This window comes from Perna viridis, chromosome 7, assembly GCF_037379345.1.
Source record: "Perna viridis isolate PV_CMFRI_1.1 ecotype Kerala chromosome 7, ASM3737934v1, whole genome shotgun sequence".
NCBI lineage: Eukaryota > Metazoa > Mollusca > Bivalvia > Mytilida > Mytilidae > Perna > Perna viridis.
The window spans coordinates 26,339,649-26,361,747 of record NC_142451.1 but is presented as its reverse complement, the minus strand read 5'-3'; the positions used below and the strand labels follow the sequence as shown (position 1 = coordinate 26,361,747).

Here is a 22,099-nt window from a genome sequence, read left to right as displayed (position 1 = left end):
GGTTCAGGCAGGTCTTCACAGTTTATTTAGGACAGGTTTACCTGTACTTGCACAAGATAAAAAACCATAACAAGTTAATGTAATTTGGCATAGCTTTATTTTTCAATACAGTGGAAACTCAAAAAAAAAAAGAATCAAACTAAACATCACCAAACAAAAAAATTACTTGTAGGATAGTGATAGTAATCATCAGTTTTCAAGTAATGCAAAACAAATTAAGTGTAAGTATTTGTAAGAATCAGGCAAAATTGGAAAAATCAGAAACATGCATGTCAACATCCCACCGATCTGAAAATATAATTTCACTCAAGGATGCTTTCTCTATTTGAAAAGACAGTTATTTGATCTCTGCATCTCTGGTTTTGTTCAGAAATTTTTCAATAGAATGTTAGAAAAATAAGGTTATTGACAGAGTAATCTGCCCTTGAAATTTTCATTTTCACTGCATTTCAATCAAATTATAACTCAATATACCAAAATGACATGGAAATTCTTATCTTTTTTTCTTGATTCTGATCTTGCGTAGTCGAATTAAACTTTCAAAATGGTGGATTTTTCCATACTATGTTTCATCAACTGCCCGATTCTTAAAAAGACTGGCATCCAAAATCATTCATCATTGTAAACAGATAGAGACCAACATGTATGTTCTTAGCAATGGACAAAATTATGCTTCGTGTCACAGGAACTAATAAGTCATTCGTCATCACAGACCAACCTAAGCAATGAATATTTCAAGCCAAATGTTTTCTAATCTCAATTGTAATATGCTAACATAAGAAAAAATAAAATGCATTAAAAAAAATCAACAAAAAAACAGATCTTTCACAAATGCCATAGAAATAAATCAAGCCTAGAAAAACAGTTAGTTTAGCGGAGGTAAAACATTTAATTTTAGTAATACACATCCATTTTTTTTTTAATGTGGAGCTTTGGGTTCAAAATAAAATGTGCTGATAAGAAATTTCATTTGGTTTCTATTACTATGATTGTTAACGTGAATCAACATTGAAAGTAAAAGTAAGCCAAGTAATTTAGACAGTAAAAAAATTAAATGAAAAGAAAAAACTAAAAATACAGATTTCCAGGCAAAATTACAAATGTAAACAAAAAACCATGTAAACTGTAACTTAAAATGACTTTATATTGACTAATTATAAACAAATTATTTGTAAATGACCAAAATTGAGATTCATTACAATATTTCAGAAAAGCTATTGAATAAACTTTGAAACAATACAACTATGACACAGATATATTGTACTATCAAATGATGCATTTTAAAAAAAGACCAGAAATTAATGCCAAATCAACTTCTAGGTAAAAATGGTCAGTCTACCGATTCCATTCTTATATTTTTTACTCTCAAAAACATTAATAGTTAAGATCTAAAACAGATAATACTTGAGATCAATCCAGTTCTGAGCTACATATAAAAACAAGAAACTATACTAAAAAGAATGAATATACAAAGAATAATAGAAATACCATTCACCCCAAAATTAAACTAATTATTATACAAAAACCTTAAGAAATACTTGGCTCTGAAAACTGGCAGTAAAATACACACCTTAAGAAGTAATAAGCAAAATATTCTGTCAATTCATTGCAAGATAAATTTTACAGCCAGTAATACAGTTAACTTCACAGAGAAGAGTTGGTGTTTCCTTGATTGAATGACAATCACGTCTAAGGTAGTTTACTGGACAATCAAAAAGGAGACTTGAATTTCTATCATTTCATAAGTATTTAAATTGATGTTTGATAGAAAATTTAAATCTTCTAGTCAATTCCCCAAGTTAACTACCTAAGATATTTCATCAGATAATGGTCATACAATCAAGGGAAGACCAACTAACTCTATTTCATGAAGTTTACTACAATATTTGCTGTAAGAATATGACAATCCTTTGTATCCTCAGAAATTAAATACTTTCATTTTTTATTAAAGTACCCAAACATTTTCAACAAAATTAAAAATGTCTCTACTTAAATAAAGTTAGTTCTTAAAACAAAAAAGATTTAAGATGTAATCTAAATGGTAAAACAAAACTTAATTCCTAATGCCACTATTAAACCGTGTTTGTATCCAAAACAATACAGATGGGAATACAGTATATATAGAATTGCTAAGAGATTACCAGACCCAATCTCACATTTTGAACTTTTCTTCTATTTGGGCAACTAAAAAAAAAACAACACTTTTAAAAGACCGAAGGAATTTTATCAGACATGTCTGTTGGTCCAATGGTATTTTGTTTTCACTGGTGAATATAGCTGATATGTAGATGAGTTAGAATTTTCAAAAGTATGAAATGACACAGAATTTAAAAATAAAAACATCTCGCATTAAAAAAAAAACTTTTTTTCCATGATGAACTGGAAAACCATTTGATGACATTAAATACAAACACATTATCAACAAAACTATGCAAACCTTAACAATTGTAAAACCAAAATGTCAAAAACAAAAAAAAATTATTACCTGGTACAAACTTAAGAGGAATATATTCTTAGATGGGAAATTTCATAAGGCCAAAAGGAAAACGTCTATTTAGAATTTCATACCTTAAAAAAACGGGTAAGTCGCTAAGGATTTCTCTTTTCTTTTAACAATATTTATTAAACTTCAGTGAATGGGGGAGAAATCTACAGTTCATTGATGCTTCAGCCAAAATGGCCATAAAACAGGGAAACCCTAAACATACATTTTTTTCAATTGGCCTTACAATGTATAAATGTGTATATTTCGTAGCATTAATTACACAACTTGGTTTTGGCACACATTTAATACATAACCTGATTATAATCAATACACTATAAAACTTTTGATACTAACAATAATCAGAGCTACTTATAAAACTAGTGTAACAAATGAAAACAAGTTCTTAGTCTCCGTTTCTGAAAAAAAAATCTCTTCCTTGACTAGAATTTGCAAATTGGATCAAAGGTACACCTTCATATATTAAATTGTAAATTAAGGAGGTAGACCTAGGGTAAGGGACATAACTCATAAAAATCATTGGAACGTTTGCATTGAGTATTTCACATCAATATTAAGTAAGCATCTAATTAACTTGGATTGATTTTATTCAGCTTCAAATGAAAGCTTGAAAGGCTTTGGTGAATTGAAGATGATACAAATATATCACTGATTTAAAGAGTTACATCCCTTACCATAGGTCTACCTCCTTAAAGAAAGATTTCTTACACTTTTGGCATTACATCGGTTAGTACAAAAAATTAAAGGCAAGGTCAACTTGCCAGTTATTCACTTGCGTTTAAAATCAAGTATTGTCCAATGTACACACATGAAAACTGAATGAATCACAAAAGTTTCAATTTTCACAAAGAAGTGAGCACATAAAACCCTAATTATAGTGTAGACATAATTAAAACTGATTATTTCAGCCTGTGTGCCAATTTGTACAGTTCTTTGTCCCTTCCCTGACCATTTAATGCTCGATAGTTAAAGTCTTAAGTTAAGGTCAAGTTATGTTTCAGAAAGACCAGGCATTGGAAAACCTCCAGCAAACTGTTCAACTTGAGCCCTGAGATCCCCTAATTGTTTCTTGATGCCAGCATCTTTCACAACAAACTCTTTGAATTCTTTCAAGGTTTCTAGAAATAAAAAAGATGTTGTTGTTAACAATATTTTAAGTGGTGAATGCATGCTTTTACATGGGTGGTATTGACTCAACAATTTACATATCACTTAAAAGCTATTCATGTCAATTGCAAATATTGTCATGTAAGATCTTTCTTGTTATTTTCCATTTATCAGCTATTTCTTGAAAAATTTAAATAATTACAAAACTTATATATTTAACATTAATATGAACTTCACCAACAGGCATGATTAGAGAAGGACATCTGAAAAGCAGATTTTGGTAAATCTGAGGTACATGTACATGTATACTATAAAAATATATATATATATATATAACCAATTCAAAGTCTTCAGGCTTGTAAATAAACATCAGGAAAGATGTCAAATTTTAATGAGATTGTTGTCCATCACCCATAATTTTACAAAAAGTGGAGGAGAAAAAAATGTAAACAAAATCTGTTTAAAAATATCTGCAAATGTTTAGATTGGTAAATAAAACAGAAACAAATGGTAGTAGCAGAATGTCAGAAAATATAATTCATACGCTAAACTTAATATCTTTTGTGATTTATCAGTATTTGCTTCTTTTCAGACTAGTGTGAAAATAAAAATAAAGAAATTTTGACACACAATGAAACACTAATTGTTCTTTGAAAATCATTTAAAATTAATATCCCAAACAAAAATCCAGAAAACCTGAAATCTTAAAATAAATACATTAAAATTAATTGTTTTAAACTTACTGGTCTGTTTCTGAGCTTCCAGACATATACTAACACCCTGGTCAAGGAAATCCATAACTTTCCTAAAATCATCTTCCTTTAGTCCTCGAGATGTCAGTGATGGAGCACCTGTTCACAAAATTCTATATAATAAGTATTTTAAACCATGAACACGAACAGGAAATGGTACACATTGTCGTGCTAGGCAAACCAAAATTTTTATAGGAAGATAAAATTGGACATCACCCAAAAACACTAACAATAAAACCTTATCTATTAAAAGCCAAACATCAAATTTGAAACCATTCCAATTACTGGGAGCTGAGGAAATTAAGATAAAATTCTGACAGACAGACCAAATGCTGGATAGACAAGGTGATTCAATTGTACCATCCACTCGATGAATGGGAGTACACATTTTCTAATTTTTTATTCAAGTACTACACTAGACACGTTCTTTTGAGGCTTAGTTTCTTTAATATTAGTATACCATATGCAGTTTTATTTTGATTTCACATAAATTGGAGTAAAAAAAACATATGGAAATCAAAATATTTTGATTGCTCACCTAGACGTAGTCCACCTGGTGTCACTGCACTTTTGTCTCCAGCACATGTGTTCTTATTGACAGAGATCTCAACCAATTCTAAGATTCTGTCAACCCTGACACCATCAGTTCCTTTTGGCCTCAGATCTACCAGTACTAGATGATTGTCAGTGCCACCTACAAAGACGACACATATCTTATATACTGTGAAAGTACCGTTGTTTGTAAGGTACCAATATTCATTGTTTTGTGGGTAGGCCAAACCACGAAATTTGGTTCCCAATGAAAAGGAGAATCTCATTGATGCGTATACTGAAAACCTCATGACCACGAATTTAAGAATTCACAAACTTGTGTTTCTTTCCCAATCCACGAAAATTGGTTTCCACGAATTAAAGTACCTCCACAGTATGAGCATAGGAGCTAGTTCTATTTCTGCTGATCAAACCAGAAATCTTCCTACAGCAGTTTTTCAGTTTTTGCAAGTAAAACTTTGCTACATATGCACCAATCCTATACAACTCTTGTTTATATTGATTTTTCTATTTATATTTGAAAACTATCATATAGAAAAATGCTCAATAAAAGCATATCAAATTATAAAGTTAAGACAAAAATATCACAGTGAGCTTAATAGGGTGAGATGAGACGCTTCTGAGATGTTCAAAACAGGATTTATTATCATCGATGTCATTTGGAAATTACTGATATTTTATGGCATCAAGGGAGGAAGAAGAATGGTCAAATTAATTTACCAATATATGCCCATTATTATATAGATAGTAGTGATTTACTGAATGTTCTATGTACAAAATTTTTCGTTAATAAATTCAGTAATTACACTGTCAGACTTTCTCCAGCCAAAATGTCATAAAACGTCACAACATAAATATCAATCTGCTATTCACAGAATTAAAAATTTACCTTGAAAATAGCAACAAATAATGGCAAAAATCTATACAATAAATAGAATAATTAAGTATCTGTAAGAATCATGCAAAATCAGAAAAATGTGATGCATCCCAAAAAGGCTACATATTTTTATTGTTGTAATTAAGTTGTTTTATGGGTCTATACTATGAAATGTGTAATTATTCATTCAAATATGCCTGCTCTTAGATAATCGACATTGAAAATACAATAGATTATATTGTATTTGAGTGCCATTTACAGAATTTTTATTTCCTAAGAGCACAGGTTATATGAAAAACCACATGTTTATTTCTGTTAACTATGGCATTTTAAACAAAACATCAAAAATAAAAATATGTAGGCTTTTTACCCATGAATCACATTTTGCATGATCCTTAGCTGGAGTGCTACTTAATAGGAAAGAGTGAATAACCAAAATATAACATGTACCAAGAACGCAATCAGATTTAACTGGTGAACAAGTTCTGCACACTCATTTAATCTAGGTGTTCTATGGCACTCGTGATCACATTTTGGTTATTCAATCTTTATAATGAATTATTCAATTATTCTCCTCTTGTTAGGTATTAAAACTTGTAAACCAAACCATGATAAAAAAAATTAAAACTAGAAGGAGATTCCTTTCATGCTTACATTGTATCCCTCCCCACCTAAAAAAAAAAAAAATTGGTCAAAGAGTTTTATTATTAACAGACAGATGAACAGAATGGTAAACCATAGTTTCCTTGGTAAACAAGAAGAAAAAATGTGTTCTTATATTTTGATTGAACTTGGGTGATAATATGAACAAGATTTAAAGAAAACCTTAATTTGCCAAGTTTACATAAGATGTCACAACCCACCTGAGACAACATCATAGCCTTTTTTAAGTAGTTCTTCAGCCATAACTTGGGCATTCTTAACCACTTGTTTCTGGTAGTCAACAAACTCAGGACTCATGGCCTAGAAAAGACGTTCTACATACAGGATCTTACTGCTCTTTCAAATTTTTCCAAACAACCAAAACAAATTGGTGGTTATTCTGGGTTTTTAGTGTTTTGTGTAAATGCATTTTAATTAATGAACAAGAGGCTCCCAGGAGTCTGCATTGCTCACCTGTACATGTTTCGCCTTTCAAGGGCAATAACAAGCGTGTTGTCTGACAATTTTGACTCAGACTTTGGTATGACTTAAAATAACTATTATTTCATCCACTGAAAGATTTTTTATATTTACTATGGTTTTCAAGAAATGGGCTGAAAACTGCAAAAACATAATTTTTCTCCTTTCATGGGCAATATTGACCAACAACTATGATCCCATGTAGCCTTCTCATTAGGATCATTTCAGCAATGGAAAGTTTCTTTCTACCTATCATTGTTTCCAAGGTATTGCCTAAACCTGTAAAAAAACATTATTTATCACCTTTCAAGGGCACTAACAAGAACTTGTCTGACAACTTTAATCCCTGCAGTCTCCTGTAGGCCTTATAATAAGGATCCATTCAGCAGCTGAAAGAATTTGGCTAAACCTTACAGTTTTGGAGATATATGAGAAAAATTTCATACCAAGTTTGGTTCAAACTGGTCAAGTAGTTTCAAAGAAGATTTTTTTTAGAGTACATGTAATAACATAGCCAAAAAAAAACCATTGAAAACGGGCAATAACTCCAAAAGAGCTTAACAAATTTACGGTACATGATAAAATAGATCAGATAGACCTCAACAAGCTGAACAATTTTACCCCAAGTCAGAATTTTGTTAAACCTAACGGTTTTGGAGATGTATGAGAAAAAATTCTTTCTGACCCATATGTTCTATTTTTAGTAATTGTGGCCATGTTTTCCAATGGATAAAAAATCCCCAATTCAGTTCTATGCAGGACACCAAACGGAACATGCATATTAAGTTTGGTTCTTATTGGGTAAGTAGTGTCAGAGGAAAACCGTTTTGAAAAATTGTTAAGATTGACGATGGCAAAGACACAAAGTAATGGCAATAGCTCACATGGCTGTTGGCCAGGTAGCTAAACAAGAAGCTCCCATGAGTCTGAATCACTCACCTGGTTAAATTTTGTCTTTCAAAGGCAATAAATTTAACAAGAAGTTTACTAATAATTTTTACCCAAGAAGACTTTGGTAGGACTTACAAGGATCAATACATGGCTTAACAGATAAAAATGAAAATTTTACCACAGATAGATTTCATCATGCTGAACACTTTTACCCGCAGTCAGATTTGGCTAAACCTAATGGTTTTGGAGATATATAATCGAAAATCTACAGTCTGACCCCTATGTTCTATTTTTAGTAATGGTGGCTATGTTTTTTGATGGATCAAAAATCTGAACATAACTTTTGTGCAAGATACCCAAAAGATATTCATACAAAGTTTGGTTGCAGTTGGTCAAATAGTGTCAGATAAGATTTTTGAAAGAAATAACATCAAAAATAGCAAAAAAAAAACAACGAAAAAGGGCAATAACTTCTAAATGGCTAAACAGATTACAATGAAAATTTGAACACAGATAGATCTCATTATGCTGAACACTTTTACTTTGTCTGAAATTGGCTAAACCTAACGCTTTTGGAGATATATGCAAAAAACTACAATCTGATCCCTATGTTCTATTTTTAGTAACGGCAGCCATGTTTTTTGACAGATCAAAATCTAAACAAACACTTTGTGCAAGATATCCTAAGGAACGTCTGTGCAAAGTATTATATAATTCCTCTCAGTAGTGTCAGAGGAGAAGATTTTTTAAAAATTGTTAACGGATGACGACGACGGATGCCAAGTGATGGCAATAGCCTTTGGCCGGGTGAGCTAAAAATGAGGTCCCTCGTTATAGTGCATACATGTTCTAGGTATAAAAAAACTATGAATTATGAAATGCATGTCATATATTTTTGAAAAAGTTGGCAAAAAGGGTGTCTGTGTCACATCAACTTACTTTCATTTTATAATTAAGTACAAGATATAATCAAACAATGTAAATGCTCAACCAAGACTCCTACATAAGTAAAAAAGGACTAAAATAAAAACAAGAATACTGGTAGGAAATATTTTCCACTCCCCTTCTCCACAAACCAAATAGAAATCCAAAAGATGATAAAGATGGAGTTCAAACAAAAAAGGTGTGCAATGTCATCATGTGATGAACAGTTTATAAGTTTCATCAAATTCCATTTTTTTAATGAGTTGTGAATGGGAACTTGGGACAGACAGACAAACAAATGAACAAATGGACAAATGGCTTGACAGCTTGATCAATATATACCAACTGCTTTGCACGAGGTTGAAAAACAAGAAAGAGAAAATTGAACCTGTCTAAGAGCAACAGCTACAGCTCCTATCTGGTGTTGATGTGGACCTCCTTGTAAGGCAGGGAACACACCACTGTTGATACGTCTCTCATAGTCATACATTATCTCCTTCCCTTTCTTATCAACACCTTTAACACCTTTACGGTAGAAAATCATTCCAGACCTATGCATAAATAAATGGTAAGGTTATCAAAAGACATTTCACACCTTTATGGTAGAAAATCATTCCAGATCTATGCAAAAATGAATGGTAAGGTTATCAAAAGACATTTCACATCTTTATGGTAGAACATCATTCCAGATCTATGCAAAAATAAATGGTAAGGCGATCAAAAGACATTTTAATTCCAATCTGTCTGCCCATAGGAGATAATCCACTTTGAGAATACAATAGTTTCTATTGTATTTTAGTATCACTTACAGAGTTATCTCCCTTAAATTTGGAGTCAACAGTACATTCTATATAATTTTCACCTCCTACGAACAAGTGTTATATGAAAAGCCACATGTTAATTTCTGTTCACTATAAAAATTTAAACGAAATATCAAAAATAAAAATATGTAAGCTTTCTAACCATGAATCACATTTTGCATAACTCTTAAGTGGAGTGGTACTTAATTGGTACCATATTTAGTGTATTCATACTTTAGTTGGCAATGTTTGTAAGACTTGATTCACAGTCAGGTAATTTCTTAATCTGCTATACATAAATGTAATAATACCTTGGTCAATAAATTCTATGAATATTTATTTTCAAAAAATCTACCTTAAGAACAAATACAACAAAGACAGTCTTCACAAAACATTTCCTGGCTTATTTAATTTAATTATACCTTGGTCCCCTAAGTGTTTTGTGAGTAGTGGTGGTAACTATATCAGAATAATCAAATGGACTTGGAATGATACCAGCAGCTACAAGTCCTGATATATGTGACATATCAGCTAACATCACTGCTTTGACTTCGTCACAAATCTACAAAACAATAATTACAATCCGTTAGATAAGGGAGACAATCAAATTATCGTAAAACTGATAACCTACAGGTTCTGTCAAATATGTAATTTTCAATTTTTTAATGGAGCACGATTAACACCACTTCCAAGTCTTACATACTGTAAAAATACATTTGTCCAGGATGCAAGTTTTTTTTAGATTTGTTGAAATTCGTTAGTTCATGGAGATTTCAGGAGCATCTCTATAATTAGTAATGGAAATTTCACATTTCAACGGGAAAGGCAAAAACCACTAAAATTAATACCAAGTAACAAAAAATCTTCCAAATTACTAAAATTTGCACATGCTAGTCACATTACATGACCAAAGTTCAGAGTAAGTCACCAACCAATGAGTGACTAGATAAACATATAAATTTGTTCTCACGTTACAAGACAGGTAAAAAAAATATTATGTCTGTTTCCTGCTACCCTACCTTATTCATTTTTTGTGCCTACCCTAAAGATTTTATGGCAATTTTGGCTCAAGCATTGTTAATGTCTAGACTGTTTCCACATTAACTCAATGTAAATTATTTTTGAGAAATAAAATAATAATTTCCCTACCTATATACCCTATTCGTGTTCTTCCTAGTAAACATGAAACAAGACAATTATTTTGTTTGGCCTAAAAAATTTAAATAGACATTAAGATGTTTCCCTTTCTCCATTCCTTCTTGTATATTTTACCTCTCTGTATGTCTTGTAGTCCAGTAACCTAGAGTAAGCAGTTGTTCCAGCAATGAGGATCTTTGGTCGGAATAATCTTGCAGAGGACCTCATAGCTTCATAATCAATTAACCCAGTCTTTGGCTAAAAAAGAATACATAGTTTTTGTAAGCAGTTGTTCCAGCAATGAGGATCTTTGGATGGAATAATCTTGCAGAGGACCTCATAGCTTCATAATCAATTGACCCAGTCTTTGGCTAAAAACGAATACATAGTTTTTGTAAGCAGTTGTTCCAGCAATGAGGATCTTTGGACGGAATATTCTTGCAGTGGCCCTCATAGCTTTATAATCAATTAACCCAGTCTTAAAACAGAATACATAGTTTTTGTAAGGTTTTCTAATTAGCAAAAAATAGTAACTACCCAAACAGTACTATTCATTTTCGCATGATAAGTATCTGAGTAAATGCCAAATACACTGTTATACACAGTACTAGCCAAGTATTTAATAAATACTAAAACCTTTAATCAAAAAAAATCTTTACACACACATTTATTCTACATTTAAAATTGTATGGAAATTTCAAATATAAATTACTACACTATTTTTCAATTCAATTAGGCCACAAGTTAAGTTGTAAATTCTCATCCACCAGCAACTAAAAAAAATGGGGCGGGTGGGAGGATTTTATTTTATTTTATTTTTTTTGCAAAATCTCATTCCCACTGACATATTCATTGAAGAACTCCTGGAAATGTGTACTTTCGGTTATGTTTGTGCTATACCAGGGCTTTATTTCTTTAATTGTCCTTATAATGCAACTAACAACAAAAATCATCCTGAGATCTGCCGAAAAATATCAAAATATTCTGTAAACATATACTTGTCGTGACAGTTATGGACAGAAAAGAAATCCGGAAATTTGAACCACAGTAAAAAAATCAAAAACAAAAAAAATTGGGGAGAGTCCTTTTGAGTAGGGGCGGGTGGGGATGAGAATCTACAAATTAACTTGATGAAACCTTATAAAAAACACTTACATTTATTCTGTATGGCATTGATTCAAAATAAATAGATGTGGCAGATATTCTTTTGGCGTCTGTCATAAATCCATGAGTTAAACTGAAATTTAAATACAAATATCCTATATTATCTGTGATATGTACATGTACCATACATGTATGAGCAGTGGTGTGTACATGTACATATACCTACCATGTGTGAGCTAAAATATGTACATGTATATATATCTACTATGTGTGAGCTGTGGTGTGCACATGTACATATACCTACCATGTGTGAGCTATGATGTGTACATGTACATATACCTACCATGTGTGAGCTATGTGTACATGTACATAAATCTACCATGTGTGAGCTACGATGTGTACATGTATATATATCTACCATGTGTGAGCTATGATGTGTACATGTATATATATCTACCATGTGAGAGCTACGATGTGTACATGTACATGATCCTATACCATGTATGAGCTGTGATGTGATGTGATGTGTACATGTCCATGTACCTAAACCATGCATTAGATATGATGTGATGTGTACATGTACATATTATAACACCTTCCATGTATTGGCTGTCTACATATACCATATATGCATTTGCTTTACTTCTATAATCTGTTGCTGATGTCATTGACAGACCATTTGATAGACTTTTGTGGTTTCATTATTAATTGGAAACCAATTTTGTACATTAATAGGTAGTCTGGAACCACGAAAGTAAAAATCCAATGCTTAATTACATCTATAAAATGAACATTATTCTAAATAAAGTTACTTAGATGTTCAATCCCTGACTGTATCTTTCCACTGTCATGATGGCAGAAGCCATGATACCTCAACAGACATCCTGTTACCCCTTCAAGTCTTTACTGTTTTATTTAACTGCCCTCCATTCAGTAGTGGAAATTACGTAATGTTAGTATGAACCAGAAATGGATCACAAGAATAATGCTCATCCCTCCTATTTTTTTCAACTTCCCTTCACTTAAAGTGTCCATAAAAGTAATGCTTGCCATACTTCTTGTCTCTTACTACTTTCCAATAACAATAAAGTAGCAATTGTGTCTGAATTTTTTTACTAATAGAATAGGGTAATGAAAACAAGGAACCTGATCCTCAAGCAGATGTATCATGAATATAATAGTTTGACTAGAATAGAAATTACTTCTATCTAATTGAACACCTTTTATATATTTGTATTGTGAAAGACATAAATAAATTGACCCAAAAAAATACGAAGTTGCACATGTCCTCTTGCCAACTAGTACAAGCAGTTGATATCAGACAGTACCAAAACATTGCTTCCAATGTATGCCCCATATGCAAAAAATGTATATAAGCCACAAACCAAATTTAAAATGAATCCATCTATTGGGAACCAAGATATTTGCAATGATAATCAGATAGGGGAGGGATGGAATGATGTACTGACAAGGGGATTTTTATAAACCACCCACTTATTGTGTGGGGGTATATAATAACAATATTTTTTTAGATAAAATGATACTGTAAAATTAACATCGAAGTGAATTTAACAAAAATTATAATGGAAATTAGGAATAATCTCTCATACATTTTAATTATATTGACCCATGAAACACAAATTTATGTACCTGACAATTGCCTTTTTCCCATCAATCAAAACAATTGATACCCACAAAAACTAGAAGTACAAGAGAAAGCTCACAAAGAAAGTACCCAACCCCCACCCCCACCCCTACTGCAGCTAAATGTAGTACTTGTTGCATTACCGTAAGTTCAATTGTCTCCCTTTGGAATCTCCTGACACTAACTATATTTCTTCATGGAAATCTACATATGATGCCTAACCAACCTATAAAATTGCAACAAAATCCCTTGTATGATTTAGAAGTTGCATTTACAAAAAATGTGGACAGACGGACAGACAGACAGGTAATTCGTATGTACCACCAGACTTTGTTTGTGGGTAGGGGTATAAAAACCAAGATCAACAGTATTATATTTTGCATGTAAACTTACTGTCCACCATCTGGTAGATCTAACCCCATAATTCTGTCATGGGGTTGTAATAGACCTGTAAACACTTCAAAGTTAGCAGGACTACCAGAGTATGGCTGAACATTGACTCCCCATTTTTCTGGATCAAGCTTAAATAGTTGTAAAGCTCTCTTCTGGCACAGTGTTTCTATGTCATCAATAAACATGTTACCACCATAGTATCTGGAAAGGGAGATAAGATTTGTTCAGTTACATTTTATACACACAGATGCAGATTGTACAAGTAAGTTTTAGACCAATAATTTCAGCTACAATGTAATTCTTTTCCCAGTTCTTCTTTAGTTTACACTTAACTTTTCTATTGCTATATTGCCTTAGTATCTTGGACAGAAATAGAAAGGGAACATCTTAGACTAGTAATTAGAATATATTTTCATCTTTAAATAAACATTTTTTTTTTTCAAATTGTTCAAATCAGAACAAGAATTTGAGATTAACTGTCATTTTTTGGTCCCAACTACACATAACACATGAAATAAAAGAGTTAAAAAATAAAAAAAAATCAGGTTGAGTTTGTCTTACATTAATATTACAACTAGTTGAAATAGACCAGTTCCAATTTCAACACAAATCTAGCTAGCTTATTGAGTAATTTAAATAGCTCTCTAGGCAGAAATCTGCTTTACATTATACCAATGTGTTCTACTTAACTACCACTGAACAACTGTATGATCTTCTGGACACTGTCTTTTAATTTTGAATAGCTGTCAATTATGATAACACTAACCTTTAAATTTGTGGTCCACCATCATAACAATGACAACCATTCAAACTACAAAGACAGTATCCAAAAGATCACACAGGTGTTCTGCAGTAGTTAAGTAGGACACATTGGTATAATGTAGGACAGATTTCTATCTAAATAGCTATTTAAATTACTCAATAGCATACCTAAATTTGTACTGATATTGGAACTATTGGTCTATTTCAACTAGCTGTAAAACAAGACAAATAACTAGAAGATACATTCTATCATACAACAGTTCTTTCACTAAAATCATTTTATAATTGAAAACATTGAAGAAACATCATTATATTCCTCAATAAGTACCAGTAAGCTGACTTGGAATGGTAGTTTTCAAAAGGAATTGTGAACTTAAATTTAAATTCAATCTAATGTAAATTGTTATAAACCTTGCTCCAGGATATCCCTCAGAGTATTTATTGGTCAGACAAGAGCCAAGCACTTCCATCACTGCACGACTTGTGAAATTCTACATAACAAATACATATGAGTTGAATACATGTATACAAGTACATCATACATGTATGTACTGTTATAATGATACAGTGTTCTAAATATTGTTTTTAAGGGCCAAAATCTTTTCTTCTGAGTTGACATTTTCACCTCACTACATCTGTCATTGCTGCAAATCATTAACATTTTATCAGAACAAAATAATAAACATCTTTCAATGTTTTCTTTCTGGGACCTTTTATGTAGAATCATTAGACAAAATACTTTAATAAACAGGTATATTACCCACATACATGTACATGTATGTAACAAGTGCTTACTAATACAGTTACCAACTACCCTATCTAATTACAGTTTTAGTTATAAAAGAAAGGTGGACATTTTTTTAATTTTACATCAGTTAAAATGCATTACATACATGTACATGTTGTCAGTATTCTAAACAGTTATGTAATATGTTCATGCAGCATTGAGCATTTTAAAATCAAAGCAATACATGTATTTCTAAACATTTATTGCTAGCACAAAAAATATGTAAAACCTACAAATGGTATTCAAGCAGAAACATAAAAAATGACAAATTCAACCAAACAATTCATCATCACCAGAAAAAAACATACAGCTTAGATGTTTTAAGGTTTCCCCAATAAATCAATCTTAAAACAAATCATGCATGACCAATGCACTAAATAAAATGTCTACTGTTCTTGACAAACAAGAGCACTACATCTTTTTTATATATAAAACATGTCAGTGTTTTCTCTAGAAAATCCAAATAGCATCCAGGTAAAGGAGAACTTTTCCTTTGAAATTGTAGCATCACATTTGTAACATTATCCATAGAAAAATCTGTACAGATAGTATCACGTCAAATCAAAATATCATCACATTGCCATGATGCTGAAATGGCCCTGGGGGAGAACACTGCATGTAACATCATACATTTGAAATATGTACAATATCTTTCTATTAAAGATCAGATTGTTAGATATTTTTCTTACAGGACCATTTAAAGTTTTAGCAAAAAAGTAATTAAATATTAATATATTTTTTTTCCTACTTTAAAGGATAAGTGACTTAAAGTCCATTGCCTTTCAAATCAAGTCATGTATATCGTGGTTTGAACCTTTAACAGCACATACAACTTACCTCTGAAGCTATGAGCTCAAGACCTTTAATCTGACGATTCTTTTCATTTTTGATAATTTGGAGTATCTCTGGATCATCTTCTGCCAGTGGTTCATTTCCAGTCCACAATAAACGAAGGTTGTTCCTCAAAGGAAGAGGCTTTCTGAAAAGCTGAAATTTAACAAATACATGTGGCACTGTGTCATGTACAATGTAACTAAATGTATCAAAAATAAACAAGATGCACAAGGGAGCATGAATTAGCCATCTTAGCAGATTGTACTCAATTATTTTTTAATGACAAGTTAGCAAAGTTTAATAGCAGCCTTCATCATTGGAATTTTGCAGTTAATATGTATTTAAGGAGGTAGAGTTGGGTTAGGGACACAACTTTAACAAATCTTTGAAATGTTTGTAGTCAGCATTTTATTGGTAAATCAACCTCAAGTACAATGTAAGCATTAAAGTAACTAGGACTGATTTCGTTCCAGTTCAAATAAAAGGTTAATAGGCTTTCATGAAATTGAATATGATACAAACATATCACTGGTTTCAAGAGTTATGTCCCTTATCCTACGGTTACCTTCTTAAATTAGTAAGCGGATGTGTAGAAGTCCAAGTCTGATCACCATTAGTAGCCACTTGAACCACAGATTCCTGTTCCGTTATTGGTTCATACCCAATGGTTCGTCTCAGTTGATGAACCAAACAAACCAGAAGTAGAATTAGGGCAAGTTTTTTTCTTTACGGTTAATGGAAAACAAGCCTTGATTGGGGACAACCACTTGATTAGCCTTCAGAGCAGCACAAAAAGTGAATGGAGTGTAATCAGATCAATATCCAGATAAAAGGTTTTAAATATTAGTCCTTGAAATTTCATAGGGCTTTACCTTCAATTTCTCATGGGGTTACATGTATAACTTCCATAAATTCTTAAGCAAAAAATTGATAGAATGGAATGAGATCTTTCAATAAGAAAGATAGTACATTTCTCTCAGCATTTTTTGTTTAATAAGAACAAGGAAGAACTTTTACACTGTATGCCACAATTGTATTTTTTTTTTACAAAAGTTTAAACTAGAATGTAATACATGTATCACATTAAAAACCAGTCTTAAAAATTGTGATACGGAAAGTGTCACCGGCAAAGAAACAGAAAAAGTATCAGATTGTGAAGAAGTGAAATCGTTACACCCCTATTTCCATGCAAGAATGCTGTATCAATATCAGACAAAATTGGATTTGCTGTGCTCTGTCAAAAAGAGTTTTTTTTTCAAAGTAGTCTTTCACTTTGTAGCACACTATTTAATTACTTATTAATATAGAGTAACATACAACGTATGTGGGGAAAGGGAGGGTACGAAAATTACAAGTTGTGAGGTTTATTCTTGGCCTTGATCAAAGACATCAAATTGATTGTGATTTTTTTAAACAAAATAAATATATTAAATGTAATCGATAGAGTCAGCCACCTAAGACTTAATTAATTACATGTATTTAATATTTTTCAATGTAAAACTCCTATATATCTTTGTGGAAATTTTGAGTTTAATTATAAGTACTGAGAAAATACTTTAATTTGTAGATATCAATATTCATGAAATAGGGAAGACACACAAGTTTGTGGATTCTTGAATTTGTGGTTTTGAGGTTTTCAGTATACACATCAATTAGAACCTTCTTTTCATAGGGAACTAAATTTCGTGGTCTGGCTCATCCAAGAAAATCGGTACCCCACAAACAATAGTTCAAATACTTTCACAGTGCTTCAAATTTCAATTATTCTCTCGTCTGAATATAGCTGAAATATTGCTGCTCGGACGTTAAACCCCAACAAACAAACATACATCAATTATTCTGTTCTAAACATTCCAACCAACAGTCTTTCTTATAATGCTATACATAATTAAAGCAACTTCCCACTGACCAGAAAGAATATTATCAACAAATCTACATTTAAATCTGCAGTTAAGAAATTTATAGAAGAAAATGCCAGAAATAGAGAAATAATGATTTAGTAATGTAAAAAGATTTATGTGACATATTGCAAAATTGGTTGTATGTATATTTTTATTGTTACAATTACAACTAATATTTAATACAACAAAATTATTTTAACCAATCAGATTACAGTATTTATCTCAAATTAATTTATATGTCTATAACCTGAGTTTTATTCATAAATTATTTCATTTTTTGTATTTTTAAACAAGGGACCTCATTGGATATAAGCTATTTAAGCTTTATCAGTTATCACAGGTAATCAAGTCATATTTTAAAATACATAATATGGATATTGTAACAGGATTTAAGTTATATAATATAACTGATGTAATTTTATTGCATTTCATATTATGTTGTAATGAATGGCTCATGCATTTCAATTTGTATGTTTTATCTCTTATTGTTATCGTGTTTTATATGAATGTATATGGTGAGACTTTAATAGACTATTCAACTTGAACTGTAAAATACATACTTAATGCCTGCATAAATCTACCTATTTTTTTTTCTAAATATTGACAGTGATTGGACCATCCAATCCAGGTACGAGAACACAATTAATTCCCCTTGGTTTTCGTTGTATACGAATATAGTTCCAACTTTGGTAGTAGGTACCTTCCACATTTTTTCATATTTTTACTGGAAACTTATTTGCTGAAGTTTTGCCTCTAATTGGTAGAAAATAAGTTAAAATTACATGGGATTTTTTTTCATTAATCAATTCTGACTAAAAGTTGTGATTTGGTTCAGTGGAAGAAGGTTAAAATTTAGGACTTTTAACTCAGTTCATTTGTCATGTTTACCCCATCTCCGAATTATATGTATTAATTTCAGAAAATGATGGTAAAATTTTCTACAATTTATATAAAAAATCCTGTTTGTACATATCTTTAGGCCAGAGAAGTTTTATTCAGTTTGCGCCGGTGGAATTTTTTTAATCTGCTCAAATGTGTATATTGAAATGCACTTGAAAATTAATTGCGGTCTCGTGCCTCCACCATTTAATGAGAGTGTAATGATTACCCCTTAATTCGATCATACAAGTGCTTTCACTCAAAAACACAAATATGCAAAAAAATTGTCCATGCACCCTACGAAACTCTTAACAGTACAAATGTGTATTGAACCCAGGACCCCTGGCAGTGTTAGCCATCAGTGATATAAGTATGCCTTTTATTACTGCCATATAAGGCTGTTTCCCCTAGTGAAAGTTTCCCAATTTTGTTTCTACCTTTACACTTCCCAGAAGGTGTTAAATTTTCCCAACTTAGGAAAGTCTTGGTACTAAAAGCCAAAAATGTTTGTGGCTTTTAGTACTAAATTGATACAAATATACTATTAATACATATTTTAGTTTCCATTTTTCAGTATAAAACACATATTTTTCCTCAAAATAATTGATAGAAGTTTTGAAAAAAAATGAACAATATAACTAAGCTGAGTTAGCTCTATCAACAGAGGTAAAAAGAGTACTCCGCTAGTCCAGTTACATTTATTCAAATCTTTAATCTGAGAGAAGAAGCCATTGCTACAGTACATTAGGCCAAAAAAATGTCTGTTTAGGGTTACATTCCTTCCAAAAATAGGGTAGGTACATGTAGGTAGGCATTTTCATTTTATTTTTTCTCGACTAAAGTTGAGCCTATATTTGTAAAATAGCATCATGTTTAAGCCATGAGAGTGTATGGCTTTAAGTAGAAAGTTTAATTCTTAACATACACAACTATTAATCATGTCTTTTATTACAATACACTTACTTTTTTTGTAGGAATTTTAAACAAAATATAAGTACACTGTATTTTTAAATATTACCTCCAAATATACTTTAAAAAGTTACAAATTTCTCTGTTCATTGATGTATTTTTTGAAAGACAGAGTGAAAAATGCATATTTATATGAATAAAGTGTCATCAAAATGTTTCATTCATTTGTTTTATTAAACCTTGAGTATGAAGAATGTCTGACCTGTATGTTATAGATGTACATATGTATGTCTGCTACCGTAAAATAAGTGGCAACAGTTATTGTAAATGTTTTTCTGTCAACTTCTTCATGATAGAGCTCAAAAAGCTCCATAAGTACAATCAGTCTATTTGGAAGTGCTGACACAAGAGATTTGCTTTCTTGGTGACAGCATTTATTATATTTTAGTGCCACAATACTCAAGGCTTCCATTGTGCTCATCATCATTAGTCTCCTATTCAAATGCTATTGTGACCTGGTTTTAAATACACTTTAGGTTTTACCGGAAATGATCCATATTATACCTGAAATTGGCGAAAATTACCGATTTTGTTAATTTTGGAGAAAAAATGTATTAGGGTTGGGAGAAAAAAATTAGGGTCGGTCGGGAAACCCGAAACAGTCATATTTTTTTTTGGCTTTAAACAAATGTTTGACATTTGAAGTCAGTGCTTGTCCTTAGCTACTAGCCTGAAGCCCAGGGCTAGTAAAAACTGATTCAGGCCAGAGAAATGATGTGTACTTTTCTTGTTTCCAGCTTGTTAAATCCTATACAGACCCCTAGTATTCAAGCTAGTTGTTGAGAATATTGAAGGAAAGGACTATGATGTAATTTTTGGAAAAAAATCAGTTGTCTTACAATTTAAAGAAAACTTATCTTCAAGTATTTCATTTAATTGCTCATGTGCATACATAGACATGTACATGTATACCAAAAAGATTACTTAATGTCTATTGTACAGTTATTTTTCTATACATGTATATGAAGTTTTTTAACTTGGAGTGTCATTACCAAATGCAATTGATAAAGCTTATTTACATGTAATAACACTATTTATTTCTTAGAATTTATAAGGAGGAGTTAAAAACTTTACTTACAGTCTATGTACACAAATTTTGACCTTGAAAAGGTAAAAAACAAAAGCAATACACAATTGTATATTACAGTTCTTCTATATAAATGAACTAAGTAGCATAAAATCAAATTAGTAATACATTTAAGCATGTGTATTTATACTCATTATTACAAATATACCTTGTGGGATGTTTTCTACACCTGTTGACAATTGATTTTCATTAAACCTGAATTAGCCAAGTAAAAACTGTGATTTCGCTTCAAGAATTAACATACCCAAAAAATACTCCAACATATTTTTTTAGCAATTACACAAATTGATTATTCCTAGAACTTTAGGCCTAAAACTCTCTCCTTTGATATAAAATTATGAAATTTACATAACATATCCTAAATTTATATAGTTCAATTTGAGCAGATTTAGGATGAAAAGAAAGAATTTTTAATGCAGTTTCAGAAAAGTACTTTCATACATGTACAGAGAAAAAAACTTATAATGTTCAAGTCAACATGGTGCAACACGTGTTCACTGTTGTATAACTGTACACATGCATGATGCAAGTTACATCAATGGCACCCCCCTTTTTTCTCACTTTAACGTCATTCTCATACAAGGAAATAATTGGATATCATATGACACAACAGCGCATATAAAAAAACATCAGACTTTGAATTATAAGAATGAACGTAGGTAAAAGAGAAGTGCAACAGTAAAATTTAGACCAAATATTTTATTTGACGTGGGAAAATTTCCACACTTTGACCTCGTTCCATTCATGCAAATACCAACAACAGTTACTTGATTTTTTTGACAGAATGAAGTAATAATAACGCTTTTCATGTGCATAAGTTCAACAAAATCAAGTATTAGCCAAGTTATAAAGATGCGCAAATCAAAGTAATTTCAAAAATTAACTTACAACTGAAATTTTCCTCGCCAACATCTTTTCAACTTTGACCCTAAGGAGTGTGTAAAACTCAGCACAATCTCCAACAGAAGCCCGAACCCGGAGAAAAAGTTTCGCTGGGCACTGCATGGTATGTGTTTTAACCTGAAAATAATAATTTTCGTCTGTATATTAGTAGTGTCAGGTTTGGAGATAAG

At 31.4% G+C, this 22,099-nt stretch overlaps 1 protein-coding gene across 2 annotated transcripts; it reads right to left on the bottom strand.

The window, feature by feature from the left end:
* Positions 1-78: 78 nt before the first annotated feature.
* On the bottom strand, positions 79-21,966 carry LOC148612029 (serine hydroxymethyltransferase, mitochondrial-like). Of its 2 annotated transcripts, XM_088593129.1 has the most exons (13): positions 21,915-21,932; positions 21,018-21,040; positions 16,194-16,343; positions 14,981-15,060; positions 13,808-14,008; positions 11,821-11,902; positions 10,801-10,923; positions 9,951-10,090; positions 9,117-9,279; positions 6,655-6,754; positions 4,901-5,056; positions 4,354-4,461; positions 79-3,621 (listed from the first exon to the last, which is right to left on the bottom strand). In XM_088593129.1, the coding sequence occupies exons 4-13, from the start codon at positions 15,037-15,039 to the stop codon at positions 3,494-3,496; spliced, it is 1,260 nt and encodes a 419-aa protein (XP_088449255.1). In that variant the 5' UTR covers positions 15,040-15,060; positions 16,194-16,343; positions 21,018-21,040; positions 21,915-21,932; the 3' UTR covers positions 79-3,493. The 2 variants fall into 2 exon arrangements, with proteins under 2 accessions (XP_088449255.1, XP_088449254.1); XM_088593128.1 differs by lacking the exon at positions 21,018-21,040 and having other exon boundaries at positions 21,915-21,966.
* Between the last annotated feature and the right edge of the window lie 133 nt (positions 21,967-22,099).

Bases quoted from the DNA above. Each gene is read 5' to 3' on its own strand.
- LOC148612029 (XM_088593128.1), bottom strand. From the start codon at position 21,938: ATGTTGGCGAGGAAAATTTCAGTT. The intron at 14,009-14,980 runs GTTTATAACAAT...CTCCCTTTCCAG, and splicing joins GAGGGATATCCTGGAGCAAG to ATACTATGGTGGTAACATGT. The intron at 10,091-10,800 runs GTAAAATATACA...ATTGTTTTGTAG, and splicing joins ACTACAAGACATACAGAGAG to ATTTGTGACGAAGTCAAAGC.